The 18,356-nt window shown below is 42.4% G+C and overlaps 1 protein-coding gene across 1 annotated transcript in view; it reads left to right on the top strand.

Annotated features, from left to right (window-relative positions):
- UBR1 (ubiquitin protein ligase E3 component n-recognin 1) overlaps positions 1-18,356 on the top strand; it is a 161,211-nt gene that overhangs the window by 138,851 nt on the left and 4,004 nt on the right. The window contains exons 41-46 of the mRNA XM_010383779.2: positions 85-218; positions 1,983-2,091; positions 5,410-5,466; positions 8,313-8,390; positions 14,317-14,487; positions 16,720-16,821. Of these exons, the coding sequence (XP_010382081.1) occupies positions 85-218; positions 1,983-2,091; positions 5,410-5,466; positions 8,313-8,390; positions 14,317-14,487; positions 16,720-16,821 (651 nt within the window). The remainder of the gene's footprint in view (positions 1-84; positions 219-1,982; positions 2,092-5,409; positions 5,467-8,312; positions 8,391-14,316; positions 14,488-16,719; positions 16,822-18,356) is intronic.

Genomic DNA, 18,356 nt, shown 5'->3' with positions numbered 1-18,356 from the left:
TGTATTTGAAAAGGGGGATATGTTTAAATCTAGGACTTTAGTCTGATACGTGTTCTGTTCTCTTCTGGAATTATTGTCTCTTAGCTGCATTGGGTGTAGTATCCCTGGCTGGTATTTGTGGGTCTCACTGAAGAATGGCATCACCCCTTATCTTCGCTGTGCTGCATTATTTTTCCACTATTTACTTGGGGTAACTCCGCCTGAGGACCTGCATACCAGTAAGTAGAAAAATGAAATCACGGAGTGGAAAATGGGAGATTTTCTTTGTTGTTACCTTCAAGCTCATGAATACAAGGTTAAAGCAGACAAAACCACTTCTCCTCTCCCCATTTCTTTCATGTGTGTTCACTTCAAACATGAGCCCTGGTGTAGGTTAAAGGTGAGGCCAAAAAGTCTGTTAGCTTTTTAATCTGCAAGACCTACTCTTAGCTCCTATCTATGTATAGGTTATGTGCTTGAACTTATAAAATACCTACATGCAGAATATAACTGATAGGCTATACAAGAAATTAGAAACATGGTTGTCTTTAGAGAAGAGAACTGTTTGGCTATAGGAGGAAGACTTTACTGTATACTCTGTTATTTAAATTTTGGACATAGAGGCCAGGTGTGGTGGCTCACGCCTATAATCCCAACATTTTGGGAGGCCGAGGTGGGTGGATCACTTGAAGTCAGGAGTTCAAAACCAGCCAGTCCAACATGGTGAAACCCTGTCTCTACTAAAAATACAAAAAAATTAGCTGGGCATGGTGGCATATGCCTGTAATCACAGCTACTCGGGATGCTGAGGTGGGAAAATCACTTGAACCCAGGAGGCGGAGGTTGCAGTGAGCCGAGATTGCACCACTGCACTCCAGCCTGGGCGACAGAGCAAGACTGTCCCCCCCAAGAAAAGTACATGTAACTACATTAAAGAATGAAAGTGCTGCTAGGAAAGGCCTACTAGAACCAACTGAGGCCATGTATATTTAAGCAGGAGGATCACCTTCTCATTTACTTGCCTCTAAATCTAGACCAAAGTAGGGAAGCCTTCCTGTGGCTTTGTATGGGTAAAAATCAGAATGTTTATATGATTTTGGAAGAGTCATCAAAACTGCTCAGAGATTCTTCCTTTTGTCCTTTGAGAATAAGCTGACCAGGTTACCGTTACTGGCTATCAACTTCTTTATCTTGAACTCAGTTCAGTAGGGTTTATCTGATCTAGATTTTTCATGGTCTTTTATAAAATAGGACTCCACTTTCCAAGTAATTGCCAGCACAGATCTGTTGTTTGCTCACATACAAAAAAGTCATGTATTTATCTCATGGGTGCTACAGTACAGTTGTGAGTGAAATAAAGTCCTTTTTATTGGGAGGAATCCAATTATAAACAACTAGAGAAATATATATATAATGTAATGTCAAATGCTGATAAATGTTGCAAGGCAGAATGAAGCAGTTCAGGGATAGAGAGGGTATTGGGGCCAGAGTGGGGAACTCTCCGAGCTAGTTTTCATAGAATGCTTCTATGTGAGGAGACATGGAGCAAACAGCTGCATAGATGGGGTTGAGTTGGACAGACAGTTGAAGGAAGAATATTCCTAAGTAGAAGAAGTTATAAATGTCAAAGCTTTGTTTGATGTAATCACAGAATTGCAGAGAGATGAGTATGGCTGAAGCCTAAGGGGAGGGTAACAGGAGATGAGGTCTAAGCAGCAACTAGGGGCAGCTCACACAGGGCCTTTGGGCCACCATAGGGACCTTGTATTTTATACTAAGTGTGGTTTACACATTAGAGCCATCTGATCAGGAGAGTGACTCAGTACAATTTATGTTTTTAAAAAATCATTGTGACTTATTTGCCACCCATAGTTTTATAGAATAAGCAATATACCCTCTACAAGGAGAGTATAGAAATGAGCATAAACAGTGAAGAAACTCTAATAACAGACTGACCAGGTAAGAATAATGTGCTTATTAAATGTATTTTTATTCTCTTGCAGATTCTGCAGAAGGAGAGTACAGTGCACTCTGTAGCTATCTGTCTTTACCCACAAATTTGTTCCTGCTCTTCCAGGAATATTGGGATACTGTAAGACCCTTGCTCCAGAGGTACTATGGGGGTAAAATATCGTCGTTGGGTTATTATACAATTTGAAATTTTAACATTACAATTACTTGCAAAGCTTTTAGTTTGATTAGCATTGATGAAAGGGGTGGCAAAAGTATAGGAGATTCCTAAGTTACACACTTAAGAAGTGGGGATAAGATCAACAGCCATAGGCAGGTGGAATTTCTGCTTACTCCACTGTAACTGTCATTTTTATTTGCTTTCCCTGCAGCTGGTGTCTCATCTGTTTTAAATTGGGGGTGGGGGATGGGGATTTTGCTAGCAGGCATAAAGTCACAATTAGTATCAAAAGAACCCAAATTGGAGCTGTATCCAAAATAGGAGCACATCTCACATGGTAGCACATGTATCAGGAGAGTGACTGAGAAAAGAAGGAAGGTCATTTGGTAGATCAAAAAAAATACTTCAGTTAAACTTCCAAGAGAGAAATGTGTCCCTCTTTCAGAAAAACTTTCTACCCCATTATTTACTGGCCCTCTTGTTCATTATCAATGCTTGTAACCTCCAATCTCCTTACCCTATCTTTGCCCGCACCATTTTCCATCATTCTTATAATCAGCTCTCACTGTATTACTTTTCTTGCCCATCATTTCCTTTATTCTCCTTACTTTCTACCTTTTTCTTTAATCATTATCTTTTTTTTTTAATACCGAAGTCAGTATCTGTGTGAATGTTGGCTTCTGTCTCCTACCCCCTTTCTTGTGCAGTGGTTCTCTGTGGTGGGTTCTTTTCTTTGCTTCCCCATTTCTCTTGAGATATTCTGATCTCTAGTGTGATCAAAATGAATTAAGAAAATCAGCATCACGCTTTGTGTTAAGTGCAAGGTTGAACTAATTTTACTTTTATATTCTTGGAGTACATAAGTTTTAATTGCTGTTCTAGTTTAGTCAAGTATTAAAAAATCACACTTTGAAACAGGAAGTCCTTGCCCTCTGTATCTTTCCAGACCCTCCTTGTCTGAAAGTCTCTTCTCATCCTCTGCCCTATGTTGCAGGAAAATGACCCTGGGAATTTCCCATTCTACCTTGTCAGCTGGCTTCTACATGGGTTCAGCCAGTGGGAGGGGAGGCACTGGCAAGATTTTGGTGGCCAGGAGAAAGGGAAGCCCCAATATTGGCCAGGCGCAGTGGCTCATGCGTGTAATCCCAGCACTTTGGGATTTCAAGGCAGGTAGATCACCTGAGGTCAGGAGTTTGAGACCAGCCTGGCTAACGTGGTGAAACCCTGTCTCTACTAAAAATACAAAAATTAGCCAGGCGTGGTGGCAGGTACCTGTAATCCCAGCTACTCGGGAGGCTGAGGCAGGAGAATCGCTGGAACCCAGGAGGCAGAGATTGCAGTGAGCTGAGATCTCACCACTGCACTCCAGCCTGGGTGATGGAGCAAGACTCCGTCTCCAAAAAAAAAAAGAGAGAGACCCCAGTTCAGGCTACCTCTCTCTGTCTTGTGGGGCATCTCTGGTGGTGACTGCAGCTCTTGTCTGGCTCCATTTCCCACCAGACAAGCCTACTACAATTCCAGCATCCACTAGTGTCCGGAGCCTCTGGGCTCCATGATACCACTGTTTCCTTTTGTTCCTCCAGCCTAGGGTAGTGGTGATCTTTAGTTTGCCTTGCCTTTTTGTCTCATGGTTGACTTCTCAGCCCTTACGTCACTTTTATTACCAACTCCTGTTAAATTCTCTCTTGTTTAAATACTTAGAATGGTTTCTGTTTCTCTAGTAAGACCTTGGTTGATATAGTCTTTAAAAAATAAATGAATAAGAGAAGGAAAAATAATTAGACACAACAAAGAAAGAAGAAAGAAAGGGAGAAGAAAAGGGGCAAAATGATAAATATAAAAAGATAAATATAAGGCCAGGCGCGGTGACTCACACCTATAATCCCAGCACTTTGGGAGGCCTAGGCGGGTGGATCACGAGGTCAGGAGTTTGAGACCAGCCTGGCCAACATAGTGAAACCCCATTTCTACTAAAAATCCAAAAAAGATTTAGCTGGGCATGCTGGCGCACGTCTGTCGTCCCAGCTACTCGAGAGGCTGAGGCAGGATAATTGCTTGAACTCTGGAGGCGAAGGTTGCAGTGAGCCAAGACCACGCCATTGCACTCCAGTCTGGGCAATAGAGGTAGACTCTATCTCAAAAAAAAACAAAAAGGATAAGTATAGAAAGAGGAACATAGGGCCGAGCACAGTGGCTCACACCTGTAATCCCAGCACTTTGGGAGGCCAAGGCAGGCGAATCACCTGAGGTCAAGAGTTCAAGACCAGCCTGGCCAACAAGATGTGAAACCCTGTCTCTATTAAAAAAAAAAGAAATATAGAAATTAGCTGGGTGTGGTGGCACATGCCTGTAATCCCAGCTACTCGGGAGACTGAGGGAGGAGAATCGCTTGAACCTGGGAGGTAGAAGTTGCAGTGAGCCGAGATCATGCCATTGCACTCCAGCCTGGGCGACAGAGCGAGACTCCATCTGAAAAGAAATGAAAAGAGGAACATAAGCTGCACAGTGGCTCATATGTATGTAATCTCAGCACTTTGGGAAACCAAGGCAGGCTGATCACCTGAGTTCAGGAGTTTGAGACCAGCCCAGCTAACGTGGTGAAGCCCTGTCTCTACTAAAAAATACTAAAATATTTATTTTAAAAATAAAATTTATTTTAAAAATATTTTTAAAATATTAATTTATTTAAAAAATAAAAATACTGTCTCTACTAAAAATTTAACTGGGCGTGGTGGTACGTGCCTGTAGCCCCAGCTACTGAGGAGGCTGAGGCAGGAGAATCACTTGAACCTGGGAGATGGAGGTTGCAGTGACTGGAGATCACCATTGCACTCCAGCCTGGGCGACAAGAGCAATACTCCATCTCAAAAAAAAAAAGAAAGGGAAATATAGAAAGAAAGGGCAGAAAGAATTGAAGAGAATGGCAAGGCCGGGCACAGTGGCTCACGTCTGTAATCCCAGCACTTTGGGAGGCTGAGGCGGGCAGATCACTTGAGGTCAGGTGTTTGAGACCAGCCTGGCCAACATGGGAAACTTCATCTCTGCTAAAAATACAAAAACTAGCCAGGTGTGGTGGCGGGTGCCAGCTACTTGGGAGGCTGAGGCAGGAGAATTGCTTGAACCTAGGAGCCAGAAGCAGTGAGCCGAGATTGCTGCCACTGCAATCCAGCCTGGGCGAAAGCGTGAGACTCCATCTCAAAAAAAAAAAAAAAAAAAAAGAAGACAACAATGGCTTGTTGACAAATCATGCACTGAAGCTGTGATAATCCATTTGTCTTTTCTCTTGGCTCCACATACAGGTGGTGTGCAGATCCCGCCTTACTAAACTGTTTGAAGCAAAAAAACACCGTGGTCAGGTTGGTTTCACTGCTTAATCCTTTCTCCCTCATCCACAAGTTGTGTTTCCTAAAGTAGTTGGTTTGTTGAGCATGCTTTCTAGTCTGCTTTCTTCATTCTCACTCAGTACAGTGTTCCTGACTTCTGTTAGGTCTTTGCCAGAAATCAGATTCTTCCTACAAATGTTTTTTTCTTGGAATGACTGTCCTTTTCCTCTTAGATTATTAGAAGCCCGCAGTTCCTCTTGAGAGAATCTTTTTTAAGCTAGCACATGCCTGTCAAAAGGCAAAGGTGGAGGAGGCATCATGGAGCTGCTGGTATATTAACTTCAGAAGGTGGTGGTTTACAGTATTTCTATAAGCCATTTTTGGTTTTGATTTTTTTTTTTTTTTAAGAATAAAGCAAGATATACATAGAACTATATCCTTTTTCCTTCCTATCTATGTCCTTAGAAACTATCCCAAAAACTTTTCCTTAGCCCTCCTGTCTCCCTTAAGTTATGGCTCTAACAAAATCTACCTCTTTCTTAAGTACTAATTTAAATGCCACCTCGTCCATGAAGCCTCCCCTAATATATTCTCTCTCATAAGTGTCCACTTATTTACACCCAGAATAACTGACCAATAAGAACTGCACGCTTGTCTTCTTTGTATCCCCTCCCAGGGCCTGTCTGGTATTGTATACGGTGTCTAATTTTATTCCCTTGAATCACATCTATAAACAAGTGGAGGAATTGACTCCTGGCTTTAAATACCAACACTAATACCATTTTCCTGTGGATAAAGCAAACATGAAGACAGTATACATTTGCCTTCTTTTGTCATCACTTCTGCCACCCTGGAACTCCTTTCACCTCCACTGTGCATGTGCATATGCTGCTTTCACTTGTAGCACATCTTTAGAGATTTAGTGATGACAGATTCAGCCCCTGTGCTCAGATGCAGCAGGAGTCACTCATAAGAAAAGATCTTCGAGTAGAGAAACAAGAGAAGTTTAAGATATGAATACATATTTTTGGACTGTTAATCTCACAAAATTTTTCCTTTATTTCAATTCACTGTATACGTTTTATACATCTGCTATTTACCCAGCATGGTACTGAAATACTCTGGAAAATTTAAAAGAGGTAACATAGCTTTTGGTCATAAGTAATCTACAATCTAGTTATCAACATAAAACTTAAGACATTATAACATAAAGTATAATGATATATGGAATATACCATTAGTGCTATAGAAATTTAAAGAGGCAAAGATTGTTAATGAGGCAAGGTTAGTCTTAGAGATCATTTTTAGCTGAGTATAGAAATAATTATAAAATTTAAGCCAGGCACAGTATCATGCACCTGTACTCAGGAGCCTGAGACAGGAGTATTGCTTGAGCCCAGGAGTTCAGGGCCAGCCTGGGCAACAGTGAACACTGTCTCTAAAAAAACAAAAAAGTGTCTGGGTTTTTCAAATAAATGTTACGGTTGCACTAAATATAGACAACTGAGTTGAAGATGAAAAGAATTACAGAATTTAAATTGATTGGGGCCAGGTGCCGTGGCTCGCACCTGTAATCCCAGCACTTTGGGAGTCCGAGGTGGGCGGATCACCTGAGGTCAGGAGTTCAAGACCAGCCTGACCAATGTGATTAAACCCCGTCTCTACTAAAAATACAAAAATTAGCCGGGCATGGTGGCAGGCGCCTGTAATCCCAGCTACTCGGGAGGCTGAGGCATGAGAATCGCTTGAACCCACGAGGCAGATGTTGCAGTGAGCTGAGATTGCACCATTGCACTCCAGCCTGGGGGATAGAGTGAGACTCTGCCTTCAATAAATAAATAAATTGATTGCTTGATTGATCGAGGTTTGAGGACAGAATTTCACATTATTCAGATGATCTTCCCCAATACATGCAAGCAAGGCTTTTATTGTATCTAGTTTGGTGAGAATGAGTAACATTTGCAAGCATGTATTAACTACTAAGTATATTGTGTTTTACTTATCTCATTTAGTCCTCACCTGCTGTGTGTGTTTCCTTAATGCTAATATTCATATTTAATTTAACATTTCTTAAATCAATATGAACCTTTTAATTGATACGTTCATTTAATGTAATGTTTCTCTCCCTCCCTTCCCAGAACCTGATTTGATGGTGGCCCCATGATTGGAGTATGGTATATTTTATTCCTAGTTTACAGACACGGAAATACAGGCTTAGGTTCAAAGACTTGTGAAGTGTCAGGGAATTTAGGATTTGTAACCAGATCTAATTTCAAAGTCTGTGTTCTTAACTACTACTTGATGTTACTTTCCTATATAGTATAGAAATCTAGCTAGAACAGTTTCATCCTAGAAACTAGTAGAAGTTAAGTTTGGAAAGGAATTCAGCTGATGAAAGATTTGGAATTATAGACTGAGAAGTTTGGATTTGATCAGGTCAACAATGGGAATTAATTTGAATTGCAAGTGTAGGTCCTTTCTTTTTTTTTTTTTTTGAGACGGAATCTCGCTCTGTCGCCCAGGCTGGACTGCGGTGGCACCGTCTCGGCTCACTGCAAACTCCACCTCCCGGGTTCACACCATTCTCCTGCCTCAGCCTCCCCAGTAGCTGGGACTACAGGCGCCCACCACCATGCCCAGCTAATTTTTTGTATTTTTAGTAGAGATGGGGTTTCACTGTGTTAGCCAGGATGGTCTCGATCTCCTGACCTCGTGATTCGCCCGCCTCAGGCTCCCAAAGTGCTGGGATTACAGGCGTGAGCCACCACACCCAGCCCGTTTTGTTATTTTTAAGACATTCTTCCTTCTATCACCTTGGGTAGTTTTTGATCTGGGTTTATTTACTCTAAAATAAAATTGCCTTTTAAATTACATTGTAGGTACCCTAGAAAAAGAAATAGTTTGATAGAGCTTCCTGATGACTATAGCTGCCTCCTGAATCAAGCTTCTCATTTCAGGTAAGGAGAATGTGTGTGTGTGTGTGTGTGTGTGTGTGTGTGTGTGTGTGTGTGTGTGTGTATATATATATATATGTATAATTTTAAATCATTTTCTGAACTTGCAGTTGATACATGCCATAACTCACACACTTCTTTGTTTTTGTTTGTTTTGGTTTGGGTTTTGTTTGTTTGTTTGTTTGTTTAGACAGAGTCTTGCTCTGTTATCCAGACTGGAGTGCAGTGATTTGACCATCGCTCACTGCAGCCTCAAACTCCTGGGCTCCTCCCACCTCAGCCTCCCAGGTAGTGAAACTACAGGCAGGCACCACCATGCCCTGCTAATGTTTTTGATTTTTCACAGAGACAAGGTCTCGATATGTTACCCAGGCTGGTCTCGAACTCCTGGGCTCAAGTGATCCTCCTACCCACTGGCCTCCCAAAGTGTTGGGATTACAGGCATGAGCCACTGTACCTGGCCACAAACTTCCTTTTTTAACAGTGACCTCTGAGTATCCTTGATAACAGTGGTTGTCAATTTTTTTTAAGTTGAGGGGAAATCATGCAATGAGCCATGATAAAGTGTACAGTTCAGTGGCATTTAGTGTATTCAAAATTTTGTACAATCACCACCTCTTTAGTTTGCAAACTTTTTCATCACCTTATACTCACTAATCACTTCTGTTCCCCTCATCCCATACCCTATGGTAATCTGTAATCTACTTTCTGTCTCTATGGATTTGCCTATTCTGGATATATTATATGAAAGGAATCATACAATATGTGACCTTTTGTGCCTGGCTTCTTTCACTTAGCATGTTTTTAATATTTATCCAAGTCGTAGCATGTGTCATTACTTTTTTCCTTTTTTGACTAAATATTCCATTGTATGTATATATAAGAGTTTGTTTATTCCTTCATCCATAGATGGGCATTTAGGTTGTTTCCCCCTTTTGACTATTACAGATAATGCTACTAAAAAAATACTCATCTATAAGTTTCTTTGTGGACATAAAGTTTTCATTTCTTTTGGATCTATGCCCAGGAGTGGAATTACTGAGTCATATGGTAATTTTGTGTTTAACTTTTTGAGGAGCTGCCAACTGTTTTCCACAGTGGTTACGCCATTTTATGTCCCAACCAGCAATGTGTGAGGGTGCCTTTTTTCTCACATCCTTGCTGGCCTCAGTGAACCACCAGCGTGATCTAAACATACAGCCTCAACTTTTGGAAGACAAGGTCTCTATTGTCTACCCTGACACAAGCAAACCACACCGGAAAAACAGGCCGTCATCCCCATGGCTGCCTGCCGTGGCATTGGGGGCCTAGAGGAAGATAGCCATGACACAGATGTCAAAACTCACCAAAATTTACCAGCTGCTTCCTTTATTAAGCATTCCCCTGGATGCTGCAAGTATTTCACCAGGCTCCAGAGTTCCAAAATAGTTGCTTCAGGCCGGGCACAGTGGCTCACACCTCTAATCCCAACACTTTGGGAGGCCACGGCGGGTAGATCAGTTGAGGTCAGGAGTTCAAGGCTAATCTGGCCAACATGGTGAAACTCTGCCTCTGCTAAAAATACAAAACTCAGCTAGGCGTGGTGGTGCGCACCTGTAATCCCAGCTACTTGGGGGGCTGAGGCATGAGAATCACTTGAACCCAGGAGGCAAAAGTTGCACTTAGCTGAGATCATGCCACTGCACTCCAGCCTGGGCGACAGAGTGAGTGAGACTGTGTCTCAAAAGAAAAAAAAAGTTGCTTCAGGCAGTTCTTGCTGGCTCAACAGTTGTTTGATTGGAGTGACTGATTCCTGGAGCTCCCCCGCTACCTTTTCTATGCTATTACTCCTTAATCTTTCTTTTTTTTTTTTCTCTCAAGCCACAAGAACCCTTATTAAATAAAATCTTACATGGAAGTCCATTAAACAGCAGAACAGGTAATAGCATCATGACTCAGGTTCAAGCAAGCCTGAAGAGTGGAGTACACCCCCTTGGGCTTTTTTGGCACCATCCCCCCAACCTCAATCAAACCACTCTAAAGCAGTGGTTCCCAAACTTTTTTTCCCTTTCACCCCTTTCACTGATCGTTTCAAGTGGAAAAAGAATTGGATGATAACAAAGACTCGTGAAAACAAAATAGGTTAACAATATACAGGTACTCATTATTAACGCTGTGTGTGAGTTACCTATTAGTTACCTCTATAAGAGAGCATAAGCCTAAGCATATGTCTACATGATAAAATAATGTCCTGTAGCTTAAACATAATTTTGTATCTTATCATGCTTACCTTGCTATAATATGTTGTCAGTTATTTGAGTAGCATGAATCGTGACCACCACCAGTGAGATACCACCGAATGGAGGAATTATATTCACATCTGCTTTCACCATTGGGGTGTGAATACTTCATATTTGAATCATAATGCATTGACTTAGTATTTGAAAATACTAAGTCAAAACTTCTGTTGATGTAACTATGTATTCTGGATACTCAGGAGGCATCATATCACCTCCCATAGCAAACCACGTTGATAATGATGACATGAAACAAGTAGTAACTTGTAATTAAAAGACAAGAATCTCGGTAGCCTGAAAAACAAAGCCTATTCAAGACTTTATTGATTTACTAGTAAGTAATCATCCTTTTTCCAAATTTCAAGAATTCCGAGGCTCCTTTAAGAGTTTTGTAATGTTACTAAGCATTATGCAGCAGCCAGACTTTTTAGTAAAATACTTAAATTCAAGATCTCAGTAAATACACATAACTCTTATATTTTGTTTTAAGGATACCAGTTAGTAGCCATAATTAACTGCTTTCATGTAGTAGTCCTTAGTCATATGTAAAATAACTTGCTGTCATTTGAAGGACCAAAAAAAAGGAGTTCAGTTTAAATTTGTTTTGTTTTGTTTTTGAGACAATCTCGCTCTGTCCAGGCTGGAGTGCAGTGGCGCGATATCAGCTCATTCTGACCTCCGCCTTCTGGGTTCAAGCAGTTCTCTGCCTCAGCCTCCCAAGTAGCTGGGATTACAGGCACCTGCCACCCCTCCTGGCTAGTTTTTGTAGTTTGAGTAGAGACAGGGTTTCACCATCTTGGCCAGGCTGGTCTTGAACTCCTGACCTCGTGATCTACCTGCTTTGGCCTCTCAAAGTGCTGGGATTACAGGCGTGAGCCACCACACCTGGCCAGTTTAAGGTTATTTGGAGGCCAGGCGCAGTGGCTTATGCCTGTAATTCCAACATTTTGGGAAGCCGAGGCAGGCGGATCACTTAAGGCCAAGAGTTCGAGACCAGCCTGGCCTACATGGCAAAATGCTGTCCCTACTAAAAGTACAAAAATATTAGCCAGGTATGTTGGCGCATGCCTGTAGTTGCAGCTACTCAGGAGGGTGAGGCACGAGAATCACTTCAACCTGCAGGCGTGGGTTGCAGTGAGCCGAGATCACACCACTGCCCTTCAGCCTGGGCAACGGTTCAGCCTGGGCAATAGAGTAAGATTCTGTCTCAAAAAAAAAGATCATTTGAGGTCTTAAAGAGCCCCTCTTTGACTCGCTCTGAGAATCACTGTCCTGCAGAATGACTCAGGAAATTCTTTTTTCTAGTTATAACTATTGTTTTAAGCCATGAAGTTGGGGAAGTTAACTGTCCCAATAGGGTCTTGAGTAGGTCACACCCTAGCCACTGTTACAGGATAAAATTGACCTTCCTGTACTAGCTCCCTTTCTAGTCAATCATCTAAAGGAATGGTTGGGTCACTTTACCTTTCAGCCCTCTAACAATTAGCTAATTAATTTCAAAGATTGCATCCATCTCTAAATTCAGTAATTCTCCTAATCTTGGGGCTACATTGCTACCATAAAAGCCTGGTGAATAGATATTATCTTCCAGCCATTAAGAATATCAGGTTGGCCGAGTACAGTGGCTCATGCCTGTAACCCCAGCACTTTAGGAGGCTGAGGTGGGTGAATCACTTGAACTCGGGAGTTCAAGACCAGCCTGGGCAACATGGCAAGACCCCGTCTCTACAAAAAAATACAAAATAATTAGCTAGACTTGGTGGCATGTGCCTGTAGTCTCAGCTACTCGGGATGCTGAGGAGGGAAGATCACTTGAACCAAGGAGGTTGAGGGAGCAGTGAGCTGTGACTGTGCCACTGCACTCCAGCCTGGGTGACAGAGCCAGACCCTGTCTCAAAAAAAAAAAAAGAATATCAGGTTGTTGGCTCCTGGGAGGATCTGAGGAGAGTGTTGGTCTTTATTAATCACAGTGAGGATCCTTCTGGATGATATTACTACTTATAGATTTCACATAAGAATGAAGATCAAGGCCGGGCGCGGTGGCTCAAGCCTGTAATCCCAGCACTTTGGGAGGCCGAGACGGGCGGATCACGAGGTCAGGAGATCGAGACCATCCTGGCTAACACGGTGAAGCCCCGTCTCTACTAAAAAATACAAAAAACTAGCCGGGCGAGGTGGCGGGCGCCTGTAGTCCCAGCTGTTCGGGAGGCTGAGGCAGGAGAATGGCGTAAACCCGGGAGGCGGAGCTTGCAGTGAGCCGAGATCCGGCCACTACACTCCAGCCGGGTGACAGAGCGAGACTCCGTCTCAAAAAAAAAAAAAAAAAGAATGAAGATCAATCCTATGATCTCTTCCAGTTTTATTGTCACCACCAATTTCCATAAGATGGAGCCATCCCTAGTGGCTGCTCAGTGGTATGCTTTAGGCTCCCTCCCTGCCTTTCCTCTGTAGGATGGCTAATGACTCAGACTCAGCCATCCTGTGTTAAAGATGAAAGATGTTGGCTTTATCCAAAAAGAGCTATAACTATGTTCTGGAGAAACCTCCTGGAAGTGAAAATAGTCCTCTCATCCTATGCACAGAGTCCCTCTGCTCCTATGGAGACAGAGGTGGGGTTTTGTTTGTTTTGGGTTTTTTTTGTTTGTTTGTTTTAATCCTGTCTGAGAAACGGGGGATCAGGAAAAGAGCTGTCAGTACCCTATTGGAGATTCTTTCTGATGTTCTTTATTCCGACCCCAGTGTGGGGCTAGTTGGATTGCTCCTTTGGTTGCATTTATCTTCTACTTCCCAAATTAAGGAATATGATGTTTCCCATTGTGTTCAATGTACAGCATAGATGGGAGGAGCATGGGAAACTCCTTTTTAAAAGATAACCGTTATCCCCCTTGGTGGGGCATTATAGCACGCCTCCAGCATACTATGTAAAATGGTCTCATCATAAAACACTGGTTGACTCAAGCAAGTCAGCACTATCACCTTTTTCTTCCTAAGACTGTGATTCCCAGATGGAAGGGTGGGCCAACTCAAAGGCTATAATCTCTCATTTCAGTCTCAGCTACTCAGGACGCTGAGGCAGGAGAATTGCTTGAACCAGGGAGGTGGAGTTTGCAGTGAGCCGAGATCATGCCACTGCACTCTAATCTGGGTGACAGAGCAAGGCTCCGTCTCAAAAAAAAAGAAAAAAAGAAACAGGGGGGATGTGTTTGGGCCCTTACTGTAAAATGTAATTTTTTTTCTTTTAAACAATTGCATACTTACAAGGTCATATCCCTTCAACATTGAAGACACAAGCTTGACTAACCCAATACAGAAGAGGCAGGTAACTGTAACTTGGGCATGTCAGATGAAGACTGGAGTCTATCAGTGAATCTCAATCACAAGGCATATATTCAACCACCATACTTTATGAGAATTATCAGCACACCATTTATGTAATATAGATTGTCTTACTATGGATTAATTGGAAGATTTTCCATGAAGTCCTTTTAGGGGGCATACTAAAGAGGAATTAGCTAATTCAATGTTTCCTTGTGTTTTAAGAGCTTCCTTTGCTGGAAAGGGGTCAGTGATGAAAATATGCTTGATTGCTAACAGGATATATCATACTTGTTTTGTTTTTCCACCATTTTCTAAATGTTTTCTTCCCTTTTGAGGTGCCCACGGTCTGCAGATGATGAGCGAAAGCATCCTGTCCTCTGTCTTTTCTGTGGGGCTATACTATGTTCTCAGAACATTTGCTGCCAAGAAATTGTGAACGGGGAAGAGGTCGGAGCTTGCATTTTTCACGCACTTCACTGTGGAGCCGGAGTCTGCATTTTCCTAAAGTGAGTAGTGAGTGTTCTGGAAGCTTTATGATGAACTTAAGGAATCTGGATCCAATGTGGGGGTCACTCTTGGGACAGTGTGTTGATAGCAAATAATCAATCAGAAGTTAGAGTATTAACCTGTTACTGACGTGAAATTACATTTGAGAAGATACTGTGAAAAAAGAACAGGTTTCTGTTAATATTTCCATTATTTATGGAAAATCTTAAATACGATAGAGTTTGTATTAATTGCTCTGGTATTATATAATACTCAGGTATAATGAAAGAACTTCGAGTCCTAAAACATATTTAAAATGTAGGCCGGGCGCGGTGGCTCAAGCCTGTAATCCCAGCACTTTGGGAGGCCGAGACGGGCGGATCACCAGGTCAGGAGATCGAGACCATCCTGGCTAACATGGTGAAACCCCGTGTCTACTAAAAAAAAATACAAAAAACTAGCCGGGCGAGGTGGTGGGCGCTTGTAGTCCCAGCTATTTGGGAGGCTGAGGCAGGAGAATGGCATAAACCCGGGAGGCGGAGCTTGCGGTGAGCTAAGATCCGGCCACTGCACTCCAGCCTGGGCGACAGAGTGAGACTCCGTCTCAAAAAAAAAAAAAAAAAAAAATGTAATCTTCCTGGAAGATGAGTTCTTTAAAATAAATAAAAATAAACAAAGTACACGTAGGCCAGGCACAGTGACCTATGCCTATAATCCCAGCACTTTGGGAGGCTGAGGCAAGAGAATCACTTGAGGTCAGTAGTTCAAGGTCAGCCTGGGCAACATGACAAGACCCCATCTCTATAAAAAATTAGCCAGGCATGGTAGCACATGGCTGTTTTCCCAGCTACTTGAGAGGCTGAGGTGGATGGGCTGCTTGAGTCTGGGAGTTCAAGACTGCAGAAAGCCATGATCGTGCCATTGCATTCTAGCCTGGGCAACAGAGTGAGATCCTCTATCAAAAAAAAAAGTCCATGTAAATTGTTAACTTTGGTTTGTCCTGTGATATCTTTATTTCATCTATTAACCCACCATTTCTCCTAGTCTTTCAGCAAAAGATTGAGGATAGAAAAATAGTCACTTATGGCTGGGCACAGTGGCTCACACTTGTAATCCCAACACTTTGGGAGGCCCGAGGCAGGCAGATCAGAAGGTCAAGAGTTCAAGACCAGCCTGGCCAACATGGTGAAACTCCGTGTCTACTAAGAATACAAACATTAGCTGGGCATGGTGGTGGGTGCCTGTAGTCCCAGCTACTCAGAAGGCTGAGGCAGGAGAATCACTTGAACCCGGGAGGCGGAGGTTGCAGTGATCAGAGATCATGCCACTACACTCCAGCCTGGGCGACACAGTGAGACTCCGTCTGGAAAAAAAAAATAGAGAAAAAAGAAAAATAGTCACCTATATTTATGAAAGAAGAGTTTAAGTTGCCTGCAGAGAAATAAAATTCAAAGTGGATATATATCCTTTTTCTTTCCACTCTCCTCATGTACACAGTTTCTGTTACATAAACCCAAATGTCTTTCTAACTGTGAAATATGTAATCATTACTCATAGGCATCTTTTGAACCAAGGGGAAAGAATGTATGGAAGCCAAACCTAAACACCTATTTTTAGGGAACCCACAGCAAATAAACCCACTACCTTACCCCAGCTGTTTATTTTATAATTTCTCTGTAAAGTACTTGCCCCTGTACATGTGTACGCAAGCCTTTTTTATGTCTGTTTCCCAAGAGACATAAAAGTCCCAGGTGCCTTCAGGGTGGCAGTGGCTCTTTCTAATCTGCAGTGTTTCAGGTGAGCTCTAGCCAGAAAAGCTGGTATACTTCCCTAGTTGATATTCTGTCTGACTTGAGGTTATCAGACTAGGAGATGTGATTCTGTGCTTCTGTGAGGTTCCCTCCCCTGTCCAGGTTGTGTCGAAATTAGAATAGAAACAACCCCAGCCACCATTTTCCAAGATGTCTGTGGCTGAAGTAGGACAGCTTCCTCCCTTCAACAGATTCTGTCAGTATCACTGATCTCATTTCACCAAATCCACTGCTCCTTTTCTATAGCTTCAACAGAAATAGCAATATGTGTTCTCTTTTATTTAGACAAAACATAATTTAGTCTATTTGTCTGTTGATATTGTCTGTATACTGAATTTCTAACACATATTGGCCATGTCTTTTCTCTAGATTAACATTGATGCAGTGCCTATCATTTGCACACATACACTTAACCATATTCCTGTTGGTTTTCTCTTTCAGAATCAGAGAGTGCCGAGTGGTCCTGGTTGAAGGTAAAGCCAGAGGCTGTGCCTATCCAGCTCCTTACTTGGATGAATATGGAGAAACAGACCCTGGCCTGAAGTAAGATTTTTTTTATAATAGGAAGGTTTCAGTAAGTTCTCTTTTATATTGTTTGTTTTCTATTTCAGTCATATTATTGTATGTAAACGGTGATAGTTCTTTAATCACAAAAGGTAATTGAGGCCGGACACTTGGCTTATACCTGTATTCCCAGCACTTTGGGAGACTGAAGCAGGCAGATCATTTGCGGCCAGGAGTTTGAGACCAGCCTGGCCAACATGGTGAAAACTCGTTGCTACTAAAAGTACAAAAATTAGCCAGGCATGGTGGTGCGCGCCTGTAATCCCAACTATTCGGGAGGCTGAGGTGGGAGAATCACTTGAACCCAGGAGGTTGCAGTGAGCCAAGATCGCCCACTGCACTCCAGCCTGGGCGACAGAGGGAGATTCTGTCTCAAAAAAAAAGTAATTGAGAGCTACCTTTTACTTTTATTTTTTATTTATATATTTATTTTGGGAGACAGAGTCTCCCTCTGTCACCCAGGCTGGAGTGCAGTGGCACTATCTCGGCTCACTGCAACCTCTGCCTCCCAGGTTCAAGTGAATCTCCTGCCTCAGCCTTCTGAGTAGCTGGGACTACAAGGCACATGCCACCATACCCGGCTAATTTTTGTATTTTTAGTTGAGACGGGGTTTCACCATCTTGGCCAGGCTGGTCTGGAATTCCTGACCTCGAGTGATCCACCCACCACAGCCTCCCAAAGTGCATGAGCCACTGCACCCGGCCAAGAGCTCTTTTTTAAATGGCTTCAAATTTTAAATATTAAAAATGATGCCATTCTTTAGCACATAATTTTCAACAACTGTGTGCTTCTCCAAAATTTGAAGGTAGTATTTCTCCAAAATTTTTAAAGGCCCCAGCTATCCTAATGTTTCAATGTTCTATTATTTGTAATCAACATTTCTTCAGAATTGCTTAAAAGGATTGACACTGATAGTATACATTTGTAGTGTCCAGTGATGAAGTTTGGTTTAGAGATATTGTTTCCATTGCAATACTTGAACCTTTTTTTTTGAGATAGACTCTCACTCTGTCACTCAGGCTGGATCTCGGCTCACTGCAACCTTTACCTCCAGGGTTCAAGCGATTCTCCTGCCTCAGCCTCCCAAGTAGCTGGTACTACAGGCATGCACCACCACACCCGGCTAAATTTTTTTTGTGTTTTTAGTAGAGATGGGGTTTCACTATGTTGGCCAGACTGGTCTCAAACTCCTGACCTCAGGTGATCCAGATGCCCACCTTGGCCTCCCAAAGTGCTGGGATTACAGGCATGAGCCACCCTACCCAACTAAGACTTTTTGTTAGCCAGCTATATCAGCCTTCTTTCCTTCTGAGCATTAGCAAAATATTTATAATCCTGAACTTTTCTGTATCCTTCCCTGGTGGTAGGAGCTGGGGTCCTACTGATGGCTTATGAAAATGAGGTGACTGACAGTGATCTCAAAAGTACATATAGATAAAGATTAGACCTCCTTACAATAAACTCTTTGGTTCACTAAAATTTTGTTCCTTTGAAATATTGCTCAGAGGCTGGG

This window comes from Rhinopithecus roxellana, chromosome 5 (assembly GCF_007565055.1).
Source record: "Rhinopithecus roxellana isolate Shanxi Qingling chromosome 5, ASM756505v1, whole genome shotgun sequence".
Lineage (NCBI taxonomy): Eukaryota > Metazoa > Chordata > Mammalia > Primates > Cercopithecidae > Rhinopithecus > Rhinopithecus roxellana.
The sequence above is the reverse complement of the archived record's forward strand: the minus strand, read 5'-3'. Positions and strand labels throughout refer to the sequence as shown.